This window comes from Oncorhynchus clarkii, chromosome 13 (genome assembly GCF_045791955.1).
Source record: "Oncorhynchus clarkii lewisi isolate Uvic-CL-2024 chromosome 13, UVic_Ocla_1.0, whole genome shotgun sequence".
Taxonomy (NCBI): domain Eukaryota; kingdom Metazoa; phylum Chordata; class Actinopteri; order Salmoniformes; family Salmonidae; genus Oncorhynchus; species Oncorhynchus clarkii.
This window is the reverse complement of record NC_092159.1, coordinates 17,607,302-17,630,060: the sequence shown is the minus strand read 5'-3', so window position 1 is coordinate 17,630,060 and position 22,759 is coordinate 17,607,302. Positions and strand designations below refer to the sequence as shown.

At 43.1% G+C, this 22,759-nt stretch overlaps 2 protein-coding genes across 8 annotated transcripts in view; both read right to left on the bottom strand.

The window, feature by feature from the left end:
- The window catches only part of LOC139424534 (potassium voltage-gated channel subfamily KQT member 5-like), a 150,981-nt gene extending 140,840 nt beyond the window's left edge, over positions 1–10,141 (bottom strand). For 3 of the 7 annotated variants that reach the window (XM_071176461.1, XM_071176464.1, XM_071176466.1), the window contains exon 1: positions 9,304–9,863. In XM_071176461.1, the coding sequence (XP_071032562.1) occupies positions 9,304–9,650 (347 nt within the window). In that variant the 5' untranslated portion in view covers positions 9,651–9,863. Of the gene's footprint in view, positions 1–9,303 lie in introns of all 7 variants that reach the window. The other 4 variants (XM_071176465.1, XM_071176462.1, XM_071176463.1 and 1 more) reach the window with 3 other exon arrangements.
- Positions 10,142–19,317: 9,176 nt separating this feature from the next.
- The window catches only part of LOC139424533 (regulating synaptic membrane exocytosis protein 1-like), a 91,070-nt gene continuing 87,628 nt past the window's right edge, over positions 19,318–22,759 (bottom strand). Inside the window, exons 32-35 of the mRNA XM_071176459.1 lie at positions 22,502–22,617; positions 21,381–21,482; positions 21,021–21,160; positions 19,318–20,842 (exon numbers count right to left, since the gene is read on the bottom strand). Of these exons, the coding sequence (XP_071032560.1) occupies positions 20,624–20,842; positions 21,021–21,160; positions 21,381–21,482; positions 22,502–22,617 (577 nt within the window). The 3' untranslated portion in view covers positions 19,318–20,623. The remainder of the gene's footprint in view (positions 20,843–21,020; positions 21,161–21,380; positions 21,483–22,501; positions 22,618–22,759) is intronic.

Below are 22,759 nucleotides of genomic sequence, written 5' to 3'. Positions count from 1 at the left end.
TAATCTTATTTCATGAATCATCCAATTCGGACGATTTGTGTGTGTGTGAATTTACCTAATCCAAGGAGAGTCCTTGATCATAAAACCTGCATGATACAGAAGCAGGCTATGCAGAAAGTCAAATATAAATGTTGTCAACAAGGAGAGTATGTCAGAAAATATATATATAAAGATTTAAATATGATTTAAATATAATTAGCATGTTAAAACGTTTTGTCACACAAGCGGGATGTTTGGCCACTTGGGTGGATGAATGGGGAGAACATTTTTGTGGCACGTCTTCAGAGCACGAAGGCTATAACACTCCCCCGCCTGTGCTCTTCTTGGGCCCAACACAAACACACACACACACACACTTGCACACTCCTACTGCAGACGTCTCAAGCAAGCAGCGACGTAAATTACTAAAGTCAAAATAATTTAAAGTACTATTTAAGTCGTTTTTTTGGTGTAGCTGTACTTTATTTTTTCTATTTTTGTCAACTTTTACTTTTACTTGACTACATTCCTAAATAAAACAATGTACTTTTTACTCCATACATTTTCCCTGACGCCCAAAAGAACTCGTTATATTTTGAATGCTTAGCAGGACAAGAAAATGGTCCAAATCACACGCTTATCAAGAGAACATCCCTGGTCATCCCTACTGACTCTGATCTGGCAGACTCACGAAACAAACATTCTTGCTGGAGTGTGCCCCTGGATATCTGTAAATTTAAAAAACAAGAAAATGGTGGAGTGTGCCCCTGGATATCTGTAAATTTAAAAAACAAGAAAATGGTGGAGTGTGCCCCTGGATATCTGTACATTTAAAAAACAAGAAAATGGTGGAGTGTGCCCCTGGATATCTGTAAATTTAAAAAACAAGAAAATGGTGGAGTGTGCCCCTGGATATCTGTAAATTTAAAAAAACAAGAAAATGGTGGAGTGTGCCCCTGGATATCTGTAAATTTAAAAAACAAGAAAATGGTGGAGTGTGCCCCTGGATATCTGTACATTTAAAAAACAAGAAAATGGTGGAGTGTGCCCCTGGATATCTGTAAATTTAAAAAAACAAGAAAATGGTGGAGTGTGCCCCTGGATATCTGTAAATTTAAAAAACAAGAAAATGGTGGAGTGTGCCCCTGGATATCTGTAAATTTAAAAAAACAAGAAAATGGTGGAGTGTGCCCCTGGATATCTGTAAATTTAAAAAAACAAGAAAATGGTGGAGTGTGCCCCTGGATATCTGTAAATTTAAAAAAACAAGAAAATGGTGGAGTGTGCCCCTGGATATCTGTAAATTTAAAAAAACAAGAAAATGGTGGAGTGTGCCCCTGGATATCTGTAAATTTAAAAAAACAAGAAAATGGTGGAGTGTGCCCCTGGATATCTGTAAATTTAAAAAACAAGAAAATGGTGGAGTGTGCCCCTGGATATCTGTAAATTTAAAAAACAAGAAAATGGTGGAGTGTGCCCCTGGATATCTGTAAATTTAAAAAACAAGAAAATGGTGGAGTGTGGTGTGCTGATTATACAGAATTTGAAATGATTTATACTTTTACTTTTTGATATTGGGGTGGCAGGTAACTTAGTGGTTAGAGAGTTGGGCCAGTAACCGAAAGGTTGCTAGATCGAATCCAGCTAACACGCTGTCATTATAAATAAGAATTTGTTCTTAACTGACTAGTTAAATAAATAAATACATATTTTAGCAATTACATGAACTTTTGATATTTAAGTATATTTAAAACCAAATACTTTCAGACTTTTACTCAATTAGTATTTTACTGGGTGACTTCACTTTTACTTTTTCCACCACTGCAAACAAGCTTCCTTACACACACACACACACACACACACACACACACACACACACACACACACACACACACACACACACACACACACACACACACACACACACACACACACACACACACACACACACACACACACACACACACACACACACACACACACACACACACACACACACACACACTTGCACTCCTTCCTTGCATCAACGTCCCTATTCAAGCTTCCTCTCATCATCACCTCTGTTCTGGCCTTTCTTCAACCATCCGCCGTCTTCTCTGCCGTCAAGTGCGTCTGTCTGACGCTTCTGCTTTGTGTCAGGCGGGCTCCTTGTGACTATCAAAACACTCTGTCCTCTTTCAAAAAGACACCCCTCTCTTAACAACTATACATCTTACTGAATCACACCACCGGACACAGTGTTTACTGGCTCTGCGTCGCTGCGTCTGAATGACTTCACCTTCGCCTGACTGACCGGGAAGACTCACGCTTTTTCCATTGAGTCAGAGAGCTAGATAGTACACACTACACATGCCTTCCAATGGGAAAAACAAGGGAGAGTGTATGGGATCTTACTGAATCTGTTGCTCTGGGTTGGTTAGTCAGTGACACAATGTCCTGCATGCCATGTTTTAATGAACTTTAAATACGTTTGATTTGATCTGTCTAGGCCGAGGAGCGGCCATTACACTGACGACGTGCGCAGCGTAGAATGTGAATAGCATTGGCGCCATCCCTTCCATTGCAGTGTGTATCAGTGTAGTATGGGTGCATGACGTGGGTCTTCTTCATTGGTGTGTTGATGAATGCCGGCTTGCTCGAGGCGGGAGAAACCGGAAAAGGACAACATGGCAGTGGAGTAGGCTGATTCCAGGAAGAAGAAGATGTGGCATTTCGACGTGTCAAATTGAGTGACAGATGGATTGCCTACAGCAGCTCAAGGATATGTCTATTTGATCTCAATTTCATTAAAAAAAAACTTCATTTCTATAGATTCTGCATGAGGAAATGACTTACTTCCTCAACCATAGAGCGGGGTGAGATTGCAAAAAAAGACAGTCTTGCATAACACCTTGGGGTGTGATGCACAGAAGGCTTACTGTCAGTGTTATACCATTCATCCAACAATCCACCACAGACTCTGCAACCACCACCCTGGCCATACTCGGGAACGAACACCCTCTCTGGCGAGCTCTCATTGGCTATTGCTGATCACCGTTCTCAAAACGTGTCACTGCACCTCTCCCACTACAAGAGCATTGCAGATTGTGTGTTGATAAAATAAAACCTGTTTAAAAATATCGAGAGGTCTGGGACAGCTCAAAGACGAGATCGGTAGCCCTCATGTTGCGTCTCTGATCAGATAACTGTAAACCAGCATCGGTGACAGCCGCGCACCTCGAGTCGGCAACGACATGAGGATTTTGTCTCCGTGCTCTAAAACTTGTCTGGAACAGGTAAATCGGGGCCAAAATCATGTAGTGTACACCCGGCTTTAGCCGCCCCACATGCCAGCGCAGGAACCCGATGAGCCGGAAGGTTTCATGTGCGTATCCATTTCCCCACGCATTCCTGCCCCTGACATACTTGCAGGGATAAGATCTCGTTAATCCAAAGGTAAGATGAATGGCGGCACTGTGTCTGAGTGTTGGGGGAGGAGTGGGGCGGGAGTCAGAGGGGGGTAGGCAGAAGGGAAACGAGTCCCCGGCGGGCAGTGATGCAGTCAGCTAGGCACAAAGACTGGCTCAGCCCTCAGTCCTGCTCTCCCACTCACAAACGGGAAAATGAAATGGATAAATACATACAGTGCATATCCTGCTTGGGCTCCGTATGCAATCTCATATCATCATGAAGTATTTGAGACTGTGAACGTAATCGTCCATGATCTTATGATCTTAAACCTTGTATACAAATGGAAGAATTTAGTATTTGAAATTGTGATCTTCTTCTTGACACTTGTAGCGGTCGTGTCTTATTAGGGCTCCACCCACTGTTGTTCATGCTATACGGATATGTTTGCATGTAAATGACACGGTATGCGTGCTAGGTCAAAGGTCGTAGAGGTAGAGCATGTCAATATGGAGGGTGTAGTTCTGGATATTACTAGATTGAAGCCTTGACTAAAGTGCACTTCAGTCTTCTGTGCCTGTCCCTTCTGTCTTGGCAAGGAAAAGGTGAAGGACCCAGGTGGATGAGTGCTTGTCAATACCGCCTGAAAGCATGGCCAGGGACAAAGGGGGAACTTCTGTGAGTTATCAAAATGCTCACTGAAATAGCCTTGGCGAGAATGCATTATGAGACATTGGAATTGGAGTAAACACAAAAACAACATCTTGTGTTGGACTCAGTCATCAGACGAATCCAATTTGGTTCAGGGCCAGGGTACTGTCTTGGTTTTTAGACATACTGTAGTAAAATAATGTGATTGAGGGATTGGGGATTTTTTTGTAACCAATTTTCATTGTTGGGGACTAATCACTTCTTTACATGTCTGAACAAAATAAATGACAGAGGGATTTTGGGCAAATCCAATTACAAATGATGACTTTCTCCAAGGAATATTTGTGAAACGTAGAAAGTGCTATGCGAAAACATGTGTATCTCAGCAAATCCTCTCTGACATCCACTTCATTCATACCCAGAGTATTCTGAAGTTTTTAGTTAAAGGAAAGGTCATCTCTAGGACGCAGATGATGAACCAACACAACACACACAGACACCCAGGGCCCCAGGTATGTGAGTCATGTAAAGTAGAGCTTCAGAAGAGTCACGGGAGCTTTTCCAGGTGGGGTGGACTGGTTAAAGTCCCCCTCTTCAATAACAACACAAATAGACAGTCGTTCTTACATAAAGCCGTATTTTAAAAAACTAAACAAACTATATGAAAGGCATGTCACATATCCTGATTCATTTATCATAGTATTGACATTGCTAATGACCCGATGACAATTGCGATCACGTGTCACAGGGAAATTTTGGTTGCCTTCGCCTGTCTGCCTTGTTAAACAACTGCGATTTGAAAAGCCTCAAGTTGAAAAAGACGAACATGTACAGTATAGCGCAGACATAGCATCATTTCGAGTTTGATAGTCTATAATAAATCACCAACATTTACTTCCAGATATCAAAAAGCTTGTAACAACAGTGAATAAGCCATTCAACTGCATATTAAGGCTAACTATTGCCCCTTCACACCAATCACTACAGATGACTCTGTAAGCATTAAGGCAATCGCAGTGTAACCCATTACCAATCAGTCTCAGTGTCACAATCTATAGTTAAGCGAGGTTGAGGGGGGGGGGGGGGGGGGCTCGGATATCCTTCATATCTATTACTCTACTATTGCTCATCTACCCAGGGTTGAAAGAAATCACTCACTAACTTCCCAGCCGTGATCCAACCAACCATGCGCTCCCAAAGAGACAAGCTTCTGCAGTCCAGAATATGATCAACAAATCTGGCCTATCAGATTCACGGGCTCTAATAAAAAAAACTGACAATGCAGTAATGATGTAAGCACCCCACCCCTTAGTCGCCCGAGTTTGATTGATTAGGATCCCAATTAGCTGACGCCAATGGAGACAGCTATAGTCTTACTGGGGTGTAGCACATAACGAAGAAGACATTACAGACAAAATACTTTACAATGTACATACATTTAAAACATTGACATGTAGTGTGTGTGTGTGTGTGTGTGTGTGTGTGTGTGTGTGTGTGTGTGTGTGTGTGTGTGTGTGTATCATTTACACACAAACACAAGCAAAAAAAGAAATGTCCTCCAGCTGTCAACTGCGTTTATTTTCAGCAAACTTAACATGTGTAAATATTTGTATGAACATAACAACATTCAACAACTGAGGCATAAACTGAACAAGTTCCACAGACACGTGACGAACAGAAATGGAATAATGTGTCCCTGAACCAAGGGGAAGGGGGGTCAAAATCAAAAGTAACAGTCAGTTTCTGGTGTGGCCACCAGCTGCATTAAGTACTGCAGTGCAGCTCCTCCTCATGGACTGCACCAGATTTGCCAGTTCTTCCTGAGTTACCCTACTCTTCCACCAAGGCACCTGCAAGTTCCCGGACATTTCTGAGGGAAATGGCCCAAGCCCTCACCCTCTGATCCAACAGGTCCCAGACGTGCTCAATGGGATTGAGATCCGGGCTCTTCGCTGGCCATGGCAGAACACTGACATTCCTGTCTTGCAAGGATTCACGCACAGAACGAGCAGTATGGCTGGTGACATTGTCATGCTGGAGGGTCATGTAAGGATGAGCCTGCAGGAAGGGTACCACATGAGGGAGGAGGATGTTTCCCTGTAACACACAGCGTTGAGATTGCCAGCAATGACAACAAGCTCAGTCCGATTATACTGTGACACACCACCCCAGACCATGATGGACCCTCCACCTCCAAATCGATCCCGTTCTAGAGTACAGGCTTTGGTGTAACGCTCATTCCTTCGACGATAAACGTGAATCTGACCATCACCCCTGGTGAGACAAAACCGTGACTCGTCAGTGAAGAGCACTTTTTGCCAGCCCTGTCTGGTCCAGCGATGGTGGGTTTGTGCCCATAGGCGACGTTGTTTCCGGTGATGTCTGGTGAGGACATGCCTTAAAACAGGCCTAAAGCCCTCAGTCCAGCCTCTCTCAGCCTATTGCGGACAGTCTGAGCACTGATGGAGGGATTGTGTGTACCTGGTGTAACTCGGGCAGTTGTTGTTGCCATCCTGTACCTGTCCCGCAGGTGTGATGTTCGGATGTACTGATCCTGTGCAGGTGTTGTCATACGTGGGCTGTCACTGTGAGGACGATCAGCTGTCCGTCCTGTCTTCCTGTAGCGCTGTCTTAGGCGTCTCACAGTATGGATATTGCAATTTATTGCCATGACCACATCTGCAGTCCTCATGCCTCCTTGCAGCACATTCATGCAGATGAGCAGGGACCCTGGGCATCTTTATTTTGGTGTTTTTGAGAGTCAGTAGAAAGGCCTCTTTAGTGTCCTAAGTTTTCATAACTGTGACCTTAATTGCCTACCATCTGTAAGCTATAAGTGTCTTAACGACCGTTCCACAGGTGAATGTTTATTAATTGTTCATGGTTCATTGAACAAGCATGGGAAACAGTGTTTAAACGCTTTACAATGAAGATCTGTGAAGTTATTTGGATTTTTACGAATTACATTTGAAAGACAGGGTCCTGAAAAAGGGACGTCTCTTTATTTGCTGAGTTTACATGAACAACTAGGGGACGTAAAATGGACACACTCTCTTCAGGGGATCATAAAAAAGGACAGCCCCCTCCAGAGATGATGACCCCAGACACGATGATATGACTGAGCAATAATACAGTGATGCTTTGTGGGTAGTAAGAATATTGTTATCATTTTTTACATTGCAGTGGGTAGGGAAAGAATGCTCAAATAATGTATCTATACTGTACTGTATCAGAAACACAATACACATAGGCCTACTAGTCTTCTGCATGGTTCAATGGCACAATGATGAGGCATGTTTGGAAAAACATGATCAATTTGATACGCTGCCTGTCAATGCAAGGAACTGTGACCCCACAATTGATCTGCAGATAACCCCAACACACAAACACAAACTAGCTAAATCTTCCCCTATGAACCCAGAATGTTGATTCTCAAAACACGCTCAGAACCCTGCACTCATCCACACACACTTCCTTCCTCCAGCCAGGCTCAGAGAGACAGACCGTGATAACAGCACTGTCACACGCCGGGAAATCAAATGCAGCTGGTCGCCTGGTCAACAAATGGAGGCCATCTGACGGAGACCAGATGGACAGAGACACCGAGGCGCGGTGAAGATGGACTCTTTCCTGTATCTGGTCTGGAGCCACCTCAAGGCCAAACAGAAGACTCATATAAAGTACTCGTATGCTGAACTCATATAGAAGTGATGAAGGCCTATAGAAGCAGAACTCAAGTACTTGCTTAATATCAACACAGTAAGGGCCCTGCAGAATAACCCATACACAGTGCTTATATAAAGAACTCGCATAGAAGTGGTACACAGAACTCGTATAAGGTGTGCTCATGTGAATTTATATTCTCATCACTGTAGCCTACTCAACATTGTAGTCTGTTACAACATAAGTTTGTTTGTGATCATGCACTGATCATTGTAGTGTAATCAAGGTTTAAAAAGGCTTCTAAAGCTTGTGTCATTTCAACATAAATGTGTCAGACCTGATTAGCCCTAACAAAAAATGTATCAACCCCTACAATTTTTGAAAATATTTAATATACATATCCACATACAGTATATACACATGGACTCTACAAGGTTTTGAAATTGTTCCACAGGGACGCTGGCCCATGTTGACTCCAATTCTTCCCACAGTTGTGTCAAGTTGGCTGGATGTCCTTTGGGTGGTGGACCATTATTGACACACATGGCAAACTGTTGAGGGTGAAAACCCCGGCAGCGTGGCAGTTCTTGACACACTCAAGCCGGTGCACCTGGCACCTACCACCATACCCAATTCAAAGAAACTTAAATATGTTGTCTTGCCCATTCGACCTCTGAATGGCACACGTACACAATCCATGTCTCAATTGTCTCAAGGCTTAAAAATCTCTTCATCTACACTGATTGAAACAGTAGATTTAACAAGTGACATCCATAAGGGATCATAGCTTTCACCTGGAAAAACCTGGTCAGTCTATTTCATGGAAAGAGCAAGTGTTCCTAATGTTTTGTACAGTCAGTGTAAATACCCACATAATTATTCACATTTCCTGTTGCTGCAGGATTCTTGTCCTGCTGTGAGAAACTGAGTCAAATTTAAACACTGCATCTGTATCGCTCATTGTGTACAATGTTTACTTCACAAAAGCTCTTGAATAATTTGCACAATTCAACAGTGTGAGTCAGTGTGAGGGGGGTTTTAAATTCAGAATTAGCTGTACAATTGGACAGTAAAGTGGTACTGGGTTATTTGTATGGATGAGATGAATGTATGGACTACATTAGAAACAACCAGGGGTTTATTTGACTTGACATTTCTCTCTGCATTCATTATTGGCCTTATGAGTAGTCATGGTAGGCTATACAACAGATCAACTTAATTGACCAGGGGTTGGAGATGGGTAGGATCTAGCACAAATAAAACAGCAGCATATGATTGTCTGTTATAAGTGTTCAGTTAATCTGTCTTTTTTAAATATTTTTTTGAGATATGGTAAAAATACAAAATACAAAAAGAGAATGGCTTCCTTTTGGAAAGTCCAAAACCGATTGAAATTATAATTTCAGATCATCATCAGATATCATGGCCCCATTCTTATTCAAATTAGATGAATTTCCAAGAAATGTGTCCAGACATGTATCGTGGTGGAAGTCTACAGGAGCATCTTTCGAGGTGGGCGCAACAGGTGGGAGTCGGTGTGAGCTCCTGACCGATGGCGGAATAAAACAACTGCGCAAGAAGACTTCATACCATGCAAATAGATGTATGAAATGTTTCACTTACACAAACGCATGGTAGATGAACGCCCAGGCTCGTGGTCTCTCCAGCACGTTGTACAGTAAATTTTGCAGCCTTCGGTAACGGACGTTTCTCCGGCCACTTTGAGCGCTGTATATGAGCGGCTTTCCCAGCAGGCTGAGCCGGGCTCCCTTGTTTCCTCTCAGGCTTTCCGAACCCCCGGCACCTGTAGCACTGGAGGCCGACAGCAAACCGTCCCCGGCACTGGCGTTGTTCATCATCCTTCGGCCGGACTCCACATCCTTCAAGTCATAGCCCTCGGCGCGGTGGCCCGGAGAAGTTTTCATCCAGAGCCCCGTGCCGCCTTCATCTCCGCTGTGGTTGCGGGGCATGGCATCACCAGTGCGGGCATGAAGTGCTGATGTGCAAAGGTCCTCTGGGGCATGCGTGGCTGTCTTGGATGTGTAGATGTGGAGCTCTCTGAATGAACAGCAAATGAAGTATTCCAGCTCCTTGGAGTTAGATATGAAACCATAGGCAAGGCACGCTGTTTAACCCGTCTGTGTTTTGACCGCCCTCTTTCGCCCTGTCAACAATCAGCACTCCACATGCAGTGTCGGGTTTTCCACAGCTGTGTGTCGCCTGCGCGAAAAAAAATGCACTAAGTCCGCAATTCTTCAGTGGGCGCGTCTTGAGGTCCAGTTTCAACAAATTGTCACCACTATCCCAGGTAGTTTAAAGGGGAGTTGTAGTCAGCACGACCCGGCTCGTAGGGTTTTGCATAAACACAAAGGAAGTGAATTTCTCCGATGAAAGGCGACTTTCTCACCAGCGCGATGAGCTCAGGCTTGTTGCTTCCAATATAAATGTCAGCGGCGTAGGCGCACGATGATGGCTGGGGCCAGCCGATACCGCGCATTAAATGCTAAAGAAGCATTTGTTAACGTACTGATGACAATTCCGTATCTTCAGATATTTTCGAGTCAGCATGTCATCGTTCCTCGTGCTTGGAAACTGGCAGTATAAGCTCAGCTAGCCGCGGAGTCCTTAGTGATGAGAGATGTTTCATTGTCAATTGAGCGCTTGAAACACAAGTCGCACTGAAAACCACGATTTTATTCAGTTGGCATTCAATTTCCCCTTAAGGCAAAAACCATGCAAATAACTAATGTGAAAAATTACGAGTGCTCTATTTGAATGCTCTATTAAGTAGGCCTAGTCTATAGCTTAATGAATTTTCCATTCAGAAGTAAAAAATATATTTCATTCGATGGAAATAATAAACCGCAAACGGTATGACATCTGTCTAAAATATCTAGACTACAGTAGCCTACACAGATGAAAAAGTCGTTCTGAATTCCACCCGCCGGTGCGCCACCCAAAATGACATTAAACTATAGCAAAAATAATCATTATGAGCGTCTCGGATTTATTAATAATTATGTGAAGAATTCCCGCTTATTAATATCCCCTCTTCCCCTCTTCTCTTAGTTCTCTGTCAGCAGCTACTAACACCATGACCACGTGACATGGCCCGAAATAAAATACCGAGACGCGGTGCAGTATAATAACCCACACATTGGATAGGTTGTTATATCTTATACATTTCCCGATTACTTAAATGATAGACTTGGTTGATCTTCAAACAGAAATAAACAAATGAATGAGGGGATGGAGAACTTGGTTAGTTCCTTTTGTTCAACCAAAAACAGACAGATCCATTGTTCATTCTTACTGAATGGCCGATTCTGCAAGATGTTGTTTTGCTGTAAAACTGTTGCCTGTAGAGGAAGTTGTGGCATGTGGCTTATTATTTTTCTCATTCAGTGAACACACATTTCCTTTTGTCTATACCGCAAGCGCTGTGGAAAAGCAGTCGCTGTAGTATTCAATACTGCAATAGCACTTCTCAGAACAAGAACATGCATGTCTGTGGCCTGGTCTCAGATCTGTTTGTGCTCTTGCCAACACTCAATTGCTCATTGTCAAGCCAAACACAATGAAGTTAGCATGGTAGCACTAACAGACTGGGTAGCAAGTAGCCTAGCGGTTGGGCCAGTAACAGAACGGTCGCTGGTTCGAATCCCTGAGCCGACTAGGCAAGGTGCCCTAATTGCACTCTAATTGCTCTTTTAAGTCTCTCTGGATAACAGCGTCTGTAAAAATGTAGGTTACTATAGAGCTTATTCAACATGTTTCGTCATCATGTAGGTTGTTTTTGGACATACTGTATATAAGTGCTGACCATGCAGGGACAACACTTGTTTTGATGGCAGAAAGATCATTAAATGACATAAAGGAGAGAGGGGACAATGGAGGATGTTCTCTGGATGACAGCAGTCTCTGTCGTAGCATGAGAGCCTGTACGCGATAGCACCCTGTCAAAGAGTGTGTGTGTGTCTGTGTGACCCAACTACATAGCTCTGACCCTTAGACATGTCTGCACACACATAGATTTCTCTACTAGAGGTTAGCACCTCTGTCCTTCCAATCCACCCTCTCCAGAATTGCATTGTATATCAGGTGCGGACCGGGACTAGAACTCAGCCCTGACATTTCTAACACACCGGCCCATTTATTCCCTTGAGGCCCCCATTATTAGCCAGATAATGATCATTTTTGCGCAAAATACCCAAGTTAGACAGGCCCACTGGGCTACAAATTGACCAGCCCATCTGGCATTTGCCCGAAATGCCAGAAGGCCAATCCGTCCTTGCAGTTTATGATGGGCAAACAGAGATAAACTCCATCCAGACACTGATGATCCTCTGACAAAACTACACCATCTGCTGGTGAATACTGGTTAGTTACTCAGTAGGTTATTATATTGCACCGTCTCGGGAAACCATCTTTGTCCCCCACGAAGAATTCGGGGAGTGGACTGTGGATCTGTCTCCGTCCGTTCCTTTAAACGTTCATACGTTAGTCACATGCGGTATCTCAGACAGCACTGGGCCGATTTTGACAAAACTTGGGTGAATGATGCGTCTTGCCATAATGATCCGGCCTTGCTTTGACGGCCTTGTTTTGAGGTGACATGAATTTACTGTAACTGTTTTCTGGTTGTTTGTTTGACTATATGCTTGAAAACCACAATTCACACATGACACAGTAGGATGGTGTTTCAATTATGCATGGGAAGTGGATTGTGTAATTTAAACTAAACTAAGTATACAATCAATGGCCTTTTTCTTGGCAAATTATTTCAACCAAAACTCAGTACACTGTAAATGCATCCTTTTTTTTCTAAATCTACAGTTATGTTGCAACTGGGATATGGGTTGCACCAGTTTCCTGTGCCAAGCCCAATTTCCTGTACCTTCTGAGGGCCTCTTACTCCTAAGAATGTGTCAGTAGATGGTTCTTAAAGCTGTATATACCCCAGTACTGTACATGCAGTGAAAACTCAGCATATCTCAACAATTCAATACCTCTCGAAGCAGAGGTTGTTATAACCCTGCACACAGGTCTAACATCAGGTAACACTAACCCGAATCTTAACATTCTCCATTTAGGAGGATTCTAAATATCTGACCCTGCATGAGTGGTTAGAGGGACTCACTCCTCTGAACACTGGGTGGATGCTAAATCCAATGGGTGGATGCTAGATGCAGAATGTAGGCTAGCTGGGCTGTTCCCAAACTATTCCCCCCTCAATGCACAGAACAAAAGAGAAAGTCAACATAAAGAGAACAAACATTATGAAAATAATGAACGTGATTATATTTCCCGTTTTTCTCTGTGCGTTCTATTACTGATGAACCATAAAGATCATCATCATTTGGCCCTAAATGGAAGAGGTCACTTCCTGGAAGCTGGAAGACAAGTATCTTGACTATATTATGTATGATCTCTGGTCCTCACACACACACACACACACACACACACACACACACACACACACACACACACACACACACACACACACACACACACACACACACACACACACACACACACACACACACACACACACACACACACACACACACACACACACACACAGGTCGTGAGCTCTGATCCAGTGACAAGAGGCAGGGGCTAGATTGCCTGCAGATGTTGTTTCGGGGGGCTCTCTGCTTTCTTAACGAGAGGATGTGGAACATAAATCTCAGGGGTCCATGTTGCCATGTGTCCTATAAGAGGTCAAACGAGAGGGCATTTTGGTACAACTTCCCCTTTCAGTGAGAGAAACCAACACAGTCAGCCATGAAGGAACTATTTGAAGGAACTATTTTAGTCAAAGCTGTCCTACAGAATTTTCTATGCAAAGTTGAAAACTTTCGTAGAGTTGTTTGTGCCATTATTTTACTTACTCCATTTCTTCCCCAAAATACTTGCGTTTCACTTTTTTAGGTAAAAAGATGTGGTCAGAGAAAGTAAATGTACTTTTCATATTCTGAGGGAACTCTCGCACACCAAAGACAACAGTTGGAAAAGGGGACACCCTTCCTTGTAATGTTACAAATGATTAAGGACCGACTGATTTGGTGGGGACTGGCAGAACTAGAGGGCGCCTTGTGCCTTTTTTTATTCTTCAAAACATTGACTTAGTGGTGTTGCCATGATAGTACAAAAATAAAACGTAATTTATCAGTGTAGGTACTCGGTATAGAGAAGGGGGAAGACACGCTATCCCCCTTAGGAAAGGAGTAGTGTAGCAACCCTAAGCCAACACCTAGCGAGCTCGTCAAGAGGGTCAGACCTGTTGCTGTAATGGTTAAGGCGTTGGCTTGATAATCGCTAGACCTGGGTTTGAGTCCCAGTCAGGGCTACCCCCCGAATTTGCTATAACATAGCTCCATGGTTGCTTTCCTTAACACTGGTCCTAATTGACCCATTTTTTTCAGTTGAAGAGGATCATCTTGAACAAAGTGAGGTGTACAATCACTGATCTACAAATAGTATTCCCTGCCACATAATAAGCTTTGTGCAATTAAGATTTGGGAGCTACGCCTCCCCTGGCTTATGCGACCCCCCCCCACCAAACACTCAAGCACAACCACATTGATTGATTGATTGAAGACAGCTTATGTCAATTAAATAACATTTCCTAAAAATGTCTAACTTCAGCAACCCTAGTGGATAAAATCAAATATAAAACTTGTCCTAATGATGACATCCGTGAGATGACACAGAGTCAAAATGTGAACTGGAAGTGCGTCACAAATGAGGCATAATTTGATGGCCATTATTTGGACATGGTCATTGGCAATTCTAGCTTTTGCGAATTCCTTCCATGTTTGTCTTTGTAATGCTTAATTTGTCACAATTTGGAGTCTCTAAGACGTTAGTCCTGGATTTGGTCAGATCTCAGTTGATTCTAAGGTCTTTCTACTTTAATGTGTAGGATTCAAATGTTGGCCTGTTTTTTTAAAGCTACACTGATACTGTGCTTGTTCTCTCTCTCTCTCTCTCTCTCTCTCTCTCTCTCTCTCTCTCGCTCTCCCTCCCTCCCCCTCTCTCTCTCTCTCTGTCTGTCTCCCTTCCCCCCTCTCTTTCTCTCTCTCTCTTTCCCTCTCTCTCTCTCTCGCTCTCTCTCTCTTTCTTTCTCTCTCTCTCGCTCTCTCTCGCTCTCTCTCTCTGTCTCCACCTCTCTCTCTCTCTCTGTCTCCCCCCCCCCCCTCTCTCTCTCTCCCTGGGAGTTCTGTGAAGCTGCTTTGCTAAGATGCCTATCTGAGGAGAATGACAGAGGGCATGGCAGGGTTGAGTCTGTGGGACCAGAGAAAATATTAGTTTTCCCACAAGCAAGCAAGAAGAAAGGCTTATACCCATAGCAACAGATACAACTTATTTTAGAGAGCATTTTCATTTTGACCCGGTTTTGACATAATGTACCAAGGTAATTGTGGGTTAAGAGCAATCTAAGCTCTCAAAACACTGAACACTGTATACAGTGCCGTCGGAAAGTAGTCAGACCCCTTGATTTTTCCTACATTTTGTTACGTTACAGCCTTAATCTTAATCTGTTCACAGTGTACACAGCTCAACAACTAAAAGATGGAATCTATCTCAACATGGAGTTAGCGGGAAAACCAGTAAAAATGCAGCTGGACACCTGTCTGTATCTCTGGTTCCAGAGAGACTCTACAAAGAAAAACTGAAAGAGTGTCCTCTTCAGCCCGCGTCCATCCGCCTTTCTTCATATACTGGTGACACTATTCCTGTGTTAGGGCAGATCCAGGTACCAGTCCGGTATGAGGGAAAGGAGTGGACGCTACCGCTTGTCATTGTTAAAGGAGAAAAATCAGCCTTGCTAGGCAGAAACTGGCTACAAAAGATCAAGTTGAACTGGGGAGAAATCTTCAGTCTGAGAAATGACAAACCAGTGAGTCAGACTACACTCACTAACATGCTGGAGAAGCACAAATAACTTTTCAAAGATGGCTACGGTGAAATACAAGACTTCACAGCAAAAGTCAGAGTGCAAGAAGGAACCAAGCCTATCTTTCACAAACCACGTCCAGTTCCCTATGCTCTTAAGGAAGCAGTAGAGAAGGAACTGGACAGCCTACAGAAGAATAACATAATCACGAAAGTAGCGAGGAGCGACTGGGCCGCTCCGATTGTTGTAGTCCCAAAGAAAGACAAGACCGTCAGAATGTGCGGTGACTACAAGGTCACAGTAAATCGCTGCATACTACCAGAGGAATATCCACTACCACTGTCAAACGATTATGAAATGTTTCTCAAGGACAACGGAGTAAGGCACACCCTGTCACCACCTTACCATCCGGCATCAAACGGAGCAGCGGAGAGAGCCGTGCAAACCTTTAAGAAGGCCTGGACTAGACTCGAGGTTCAGTCTGTGCCCATCCACCAAAGGCTTCCCCGGTTCCTGTTTACTTACCGTAACACCCCACACACAGTAACGGAATGTACACCAGCTGAACTGTTTCTGAAACGCCAACCACGTACCCGCCTGACATTGTTGAAACCAGACTTGTCAAGCACTGTGGCAAAGCACCAGCTACAGCAGAAGAAAGCTCATGACAGACACTCAAAGACTGTCAGAGAATTCAAAGAGGAAGAGAGGGTGATGGTACGTGATTTCAGACACCCCGAGCGCCTGTGGAACTCAGGTGTGATCTTGCAACGCAGAGGACCTTTGACTTACCAAGTCCAAATTGGTCATCGCCAGGTCAACAACGTTCATGTGGATCATCTGCTACGGTCCAACGCCCCAGCAGAGACATGCCGAGAGAACAAGAACAATAACGACCCCCAGGACTATTCTCCTGACTGTGGACGTACGGGAGAGACAGAGCCTGACCTTCCACCCGAACCTGGCCCACCACAGGAAGCCCAGGAGGAGCGGAGATATCCTATTCGACAGCGAAGGGCACCTCAAAAGCTTGACCTGTGAGTTGAGCTGGTTAAGGAGGTAACGGACAGTAAAACAAACACTTTAATATGTCCTAGGTAAAAGGAAAGAAAAAGGACATTACCTGGGTTAGTTATTAGGACACAAACTCCATCTTCGGGGCAGAATAATCCCCTGGATTTGTGCTGGGCTCTGAAAAGTCTGCTTCAACCCAGTAGTTGAAAAATGTTTAAGAATGCATTGTTCAGATATTGCATTAGCAGTTACCTAACATATTTACCTTGTTCTCTGGGAGTTAAACACTATGGGGGAGGAGTGTAGTATCTGGGATCTACATCGGTTTATATTAGTTACTGTGCTGTTACTAAGCAGTAATGCAACTCCATTTGGAGTTTGCCAAAAGGCAAATGAAGACTCTCTGACCTTGAGAAACAAGATTCTCTGGTCTGATGAAACCAAGATTAAACTCTTTGGCCTCAATGTCAAGCATCACGTCTGGAGAAAACCTGGCACCATCCCTACTGTGAAGCATGGTGTTGACAGCATCATGTTGTGGGGATGTTTTTCAGCGGCAGGGACTGGGAGACTAGTCAGGATCGAGGCAAAGATGAACGGAACAAAGTACAGAGAGATCCTTGATGACAACCCGTTCAAACATCTCTGGAGACACCTGAAAATAGCTCTGCAGCAACACTCCTCATCCAACCTGACAGAGCTTGAGAGAATCTGCAGAGAAGAATGGGAGAAACTCCCCAAATACAGGTGTGCCAAACTTGTAGCGTCATACCCAAGAAAACTCGAGGCTGTTATCGCTGCCAAAGGTGCTTCAACAAAGTACTGAGTAAAGGGTCTTATGTAAATGTGATATTTCATTATTACATTTTTTTGTTGAAATGATCAACAATTTCTTAAAACGTGTTTTTGCTTTGTCATTATGTGGTATTGTGTGTAGATTGATCAGGAAAAAAATATATTGAATCAATTTTAGAATAAGGCTGTAACCTAACAAATGGGGAAAAAGTCAAGGGGTCTGAATACTTTCTGAAGGCACTGAATGTCGGCTCAACCGGAACTTATTTTTTTACAGTTTTAGGCGGATCTTCCGCGACACCTCCGCGACACCTCCGCGATAGGGATTGAATCCAGCCCTTAGTGTTTGCTTTAGCCTGCCTGGATTGTCAGATGGGCGGGGTTTGCAATTTTGAGAATTGGCTCCATTCTATCAGACAAGCTCAATCACGCCCAGTTGAACTGTTTCAAATGGTTTTAAATAGGACTATGAACCCAGGGATGGTAGGAGGAGAGGGTTGACAGTGGAACAACAACAGCAAGTATGAGGGAGAATTCTTCCACACATTCTTTTTTATTTGTAAATAATAAAAATGAACTCTTTTTATATATGTTTTATATAAAACATACTCATCATTTGAGCCACACCTGTTATACCAAACAAGAAACGCTGCAGTGAATACATTTTTATCTGATCGGTTTCTTTTGTAGTTGTTGTTTCAGTGGAACACATAAATTGTAAACAATCAGCATTTTTTTTTTATTCTAATAATACTGACAAAATAAAAAAAATAACTCACTAAACATGAAACAAAAAAATGGACGTTTTTATAAATGGGGTTTTACATGGCTGGGGTCGTAGGTTGTAGGTTTCAAAGCATGGAGAGAGAGAGGTGTAGTGACGACAGCTTTTGCAGATAATATGGCCTGATACCCTAGTACACTCAAGTGTGGCAATTTGGGACTATCCCCTGAAGCCTTGAAGTAAAGTAGTGTCCCTTTGTGACTTTATAAATCCAATCGTAGTCTTAAGGAACTTGACAATGTCCCCGTAATCTGACTTGGCCCCTTTCGTAAATATCACTAAACCGTTTGGTTGGTTAAAAATATATTTACAATATACCTAAATTACTTTTGGTACATTATACTCTAAATAATTTGTGTAACATATGTATCCATATATCTTATTACATCATTATGTTCAACATAGCTATACTTTGTATATAAATTGATCTGATTTATACATATTCAAACATGAAGTCTCAGCCCCATAGAGGTAAACTATGTGTACAGTAACTGTAGATTTGAAAGAATGGGCGGTGAGGATTGCTTAGTAACACAGTACAGCACGGGTTCAATAGCTTTAAAGGCATCAACATAATCTCGGTAATCAGTTGGTTTCGAAAAACATTCAGCACCGGAATGAAGGATGTGGACTAGATTTGACTGCAGCTGATCATTTCGAATGTCTTCGCGTGATGTGAATGGCTTCGGTTTCTCTTTATATTTAAGTACGAGCAAACTGTACAAGTGCATGCAACATACAAGCGGGCCTACTGATATGTGGAACGAACACACGTATCTAGTTCAGTTCAATCTTTTTTTTTCCAGTATCGTTTTTGTTTTACAAAATGTGCATGCAGCTTGGAACAGGTCCGAGTCATGCTGGCCACGCCCCCTTTTGGTGTGGCAGGAGTCAGCGGGCCTGACGAAGGATGAGCATTGGTGCTCCTGTCCGGAAAGCTCAATCTGATTGGTTACTTTTCACATTCACAAAGATGCAGAAGGGAAATTTGAGCAACTGATGTTTTTTGTTTTTCCAAAAAATCGAGACAAAGAAGAAATGAAATGAACCAAATAATTATATTTGCAAGCAGTATTTTTTATATTTTTTTCATTCACCTTTTTTTTCTCAAAAAGTTTAACTTTTGGCCATAAAAAAAAAAATCTGGCTTATTTTGCTTGCGTTTTTGAATCTCAAAATAATTTAAACTGAAGTTTTGGATAAAACCCCTAAACATGTGCTGGGGTGAGGGGAAGGATGCTCCAGGAAAACAGCTAAATGAAAGTTCTCGTGATTGTGGACAAAGATACGTCTTTTTTTACAGTCACTTGTTGACACCCTGGTGATAGTTCAAAATGAAATGTATAATTATATTTATTGGTCAACCTCCTTGGAGGTCTAATATACATCTATACAAAGACAACTGGGTTGGACTTTTTGTAAGTGACTGAACGAAGAAACAACATTGTAATCCCACACTAATCTCATCGTCAAGTGTAAAAATCGTAATTTAAGATGTGTCACTGAACAGTCCCCTGCATCTCATTGCAGACACTTTTTTTTTTAATGTTCTCTATTTCGTATTTTTTCCTTGTGTCTTTTTATTCTTTTCCATGCATACATCAGACAACGCATCGTAAACCTCATACTCATCATAAAAACATTTTTGTGCCATAAGTAACAAACTGAGAAAAAAAAGAGTCAAACGTACCAAAGACAAAAACGAGAGAGCGGCTTGGACCAGCCATGGTAAACATATTGAAAACAAAAAAAATGATATTTTGACAAAGAAGGACCAGTAATGTGAAACCACAAAGTCTAGGCACCAGAAGGAGACCCCTGCTTGCCCGGACCAACCCCACTCAGAAGCACTCTGCCCTAGGGGCCGAAGTGCTGGCAGTCTGTTTGGGGGCCGGATGGGGGCCACTGCGGAGAGGACATTATGGCACCCCCTGAGAGACAAGGAGGATGACACCTCTGTCTTGGGTCCATACATTCCGACGCTAACATACATTTCTTTGTTTATTGATGGTTTGACTAAAAACTACCACCCTGCTTCCTTTCACATTTACATTTCTACTTAGTTTCTCCAATGAATCGAGTGTCTCCTTACCGCTCGACTCAAGTACAGCCTTACCTAGCTTCCGAACATTGTTTTATTACCGACAGCCCTAGTTCTTAGATTACAACCGCGAAAAAAACGATGGCGAATTCGTTACTGGAATGAAACACTGAAATCTAACGCTCTCTAAAACAAACAAAGAGATGAAACGATGCCAGGAGTGATTGTCAGATCTCAACAAAGCTTTTTTGTTAATCATTGTGACTCTGTTTCTTGATTGTTGTTGTTCTAGAATAATTTTTGTCCGTTAATCTCTAAGGTGACGTTAATTCGTTTCACAAAGCGGTAGGCTAGCCATAGTCACCATTGGTCCATTAAGATTGGTAGCTGTAGTCCTATTGGTCCACTAGGATCGGGTGCCCGGTGGGCCCGAGGAGCTGTCCAATGACGACTGGGAAGCACGTCGAGTCAGGGAGGCTAGTGTGGGGTCCACTAAGGAGGAGGGTGGGAACAACTTGTACCAGCCAATCACTGTGCTTGTTAAGTCTAGTTCCTCCAATAGGATTTGTGCAACTCCCATGAAGCTTTTGTGGTCCATTCGTCCGTAGTCTCCCCAGACGATCACCTGAAGGAGAAAAAAATACCCCCAAAAAATGTATTGATTAAAACCATTACAGCTTAAATGGTTAAAGGTTAAATAAATAAAAAATATTTTTGAATATTATTCAGTCGATGCATTTATTGAATTATTGAATTAAAAAGTGATTGAACTTTTCTTCATGAAACAAGGCTTTGACCCTCACCTGTAAGACTTTACCCTGTGGGCTCTCCTCGAATTGCAGCGCTTGCTGGTACAGCGGGTCCAGCGTTTTCCGTGCAATCTTGGTTTTCTTTTTGGCTACATACGCTCCATTATTCAACAGATAGACCTTGACGTATGGAGCTGACGAAAGAAAGAAAGAAGAAACAAGAGGCAGATACGGATACTCAATTGTGGTTCTAAACATGGTCTGGTCGAATTGTTTTCTCTAGCTGGGCGATTACATGGGCCCAGATAAGACTACTCCTGGATTAAAAAGCACTTTCAATGGACTTCGCAGTGAATATGATTTTGTCTCAATGCAGTCCTCCACCCTTAGGTGGCGCTACCACCAGTGTCTCACCAGGGAGGGATTTGGATCCAGGCTTTTGTACAAGGCCCCGAGCTCTGATCACCTCCACCTCCAGCTGACCCTTCTTGTCCATCATTCCGATCTGAATATCACCTGGGAGGAAGAAGAAGTAGAACGAGTTGACCAAAGATGGTGGATAAATGAAGATGTCCGACTCAGGCCGTTCACTATAGATGATTTTTTCACAGTTCCGGCTTGCTATATACACCAATGCGATAGCAGCTGATGTCTCGCCTTCTGTTTTGTCTCTGGTCGACTAAACAGGAACTGGATTGAACGGATCAGAACAGGAAGTAGGCAGGAGATAAGGGGGATGTTCGAGCAGATCACTTGATGGTCACTGTCGTGTTTTGCATTATGGGTATAAACATTTCCAAAAATCATGTGATCAAAGGTCATGCAGTTTTTGATGAAGACACCTTCAAGTCGCTGCAGTTGCTTCTCACCCAACTGCACCATGCAGTCATCACCTGCAGTGTTGGAGACACTATTTGTCAACCAAATATTAGGGTGTTTTTGTTTGATGGAAATGGCCAAAGACATGCCTAAAACAGGAACCAAATTTACCCCGATTCTAAAGTTACAAATGAAAGTGATATTTGAGACCTCTCTCTAACCAATTAATTGTACACATGCTTTGTTTTCAGTTTGATAGTGTGTGATAAAGGGGGGTATAGAAAAGTTAATTTCGACATAAAGATTTTGTTTTTATAAACAATAGCAGCTATGTTGACACTGCCATGTTGATCTGAGCCTTGCTGTTGGAAAACCACCACAGTGTCTGACTTTTGGCAGATGCACCTCCCCCGACTACAATCGGCTTCGTTAGGCTTACTGCACGAACACACCTAAGGTCACGAAATAGGAAGTAGTAAGAAAAGTGGGCAACAGAGTCTCTCAAGAGGGAAGTTGGAAGGATATTGAGTAATGGAGGTAATATGGAGACGGAGGACAGGAAGCGATGTGAATCAATGAAACGGATTTGTGGGAGAAGGGAAGGGTATAGAAATAGCTGAGCAATAAGCTATCAATTGGGGAGGAGTCACAGAGGAACTACGATGGGGCAATAACATGATGAGTAGACAGAACAGAATAGGGGGATATTTACTCACCTATGGCAGGTGTGGCCAGCGTTTGTCTGCCCACCAGCTGGGCGGGACCCAGACCATCCAGGAAGTCGCTGAACTGGTTGCCTGGCTGTCCCAGACGCACCCCACCGAAAAGCAGACTGGAACAGAGGAAGAACACAGTCAATATACAGCTAAATACCGTACATGACTTATGGGTCCTAGGTGAAATTATCTATCCAATTTACTGCAATCATGCTGAAATACTGGGTTGTTTACTTCACAGTGAATGTCAATTCATGT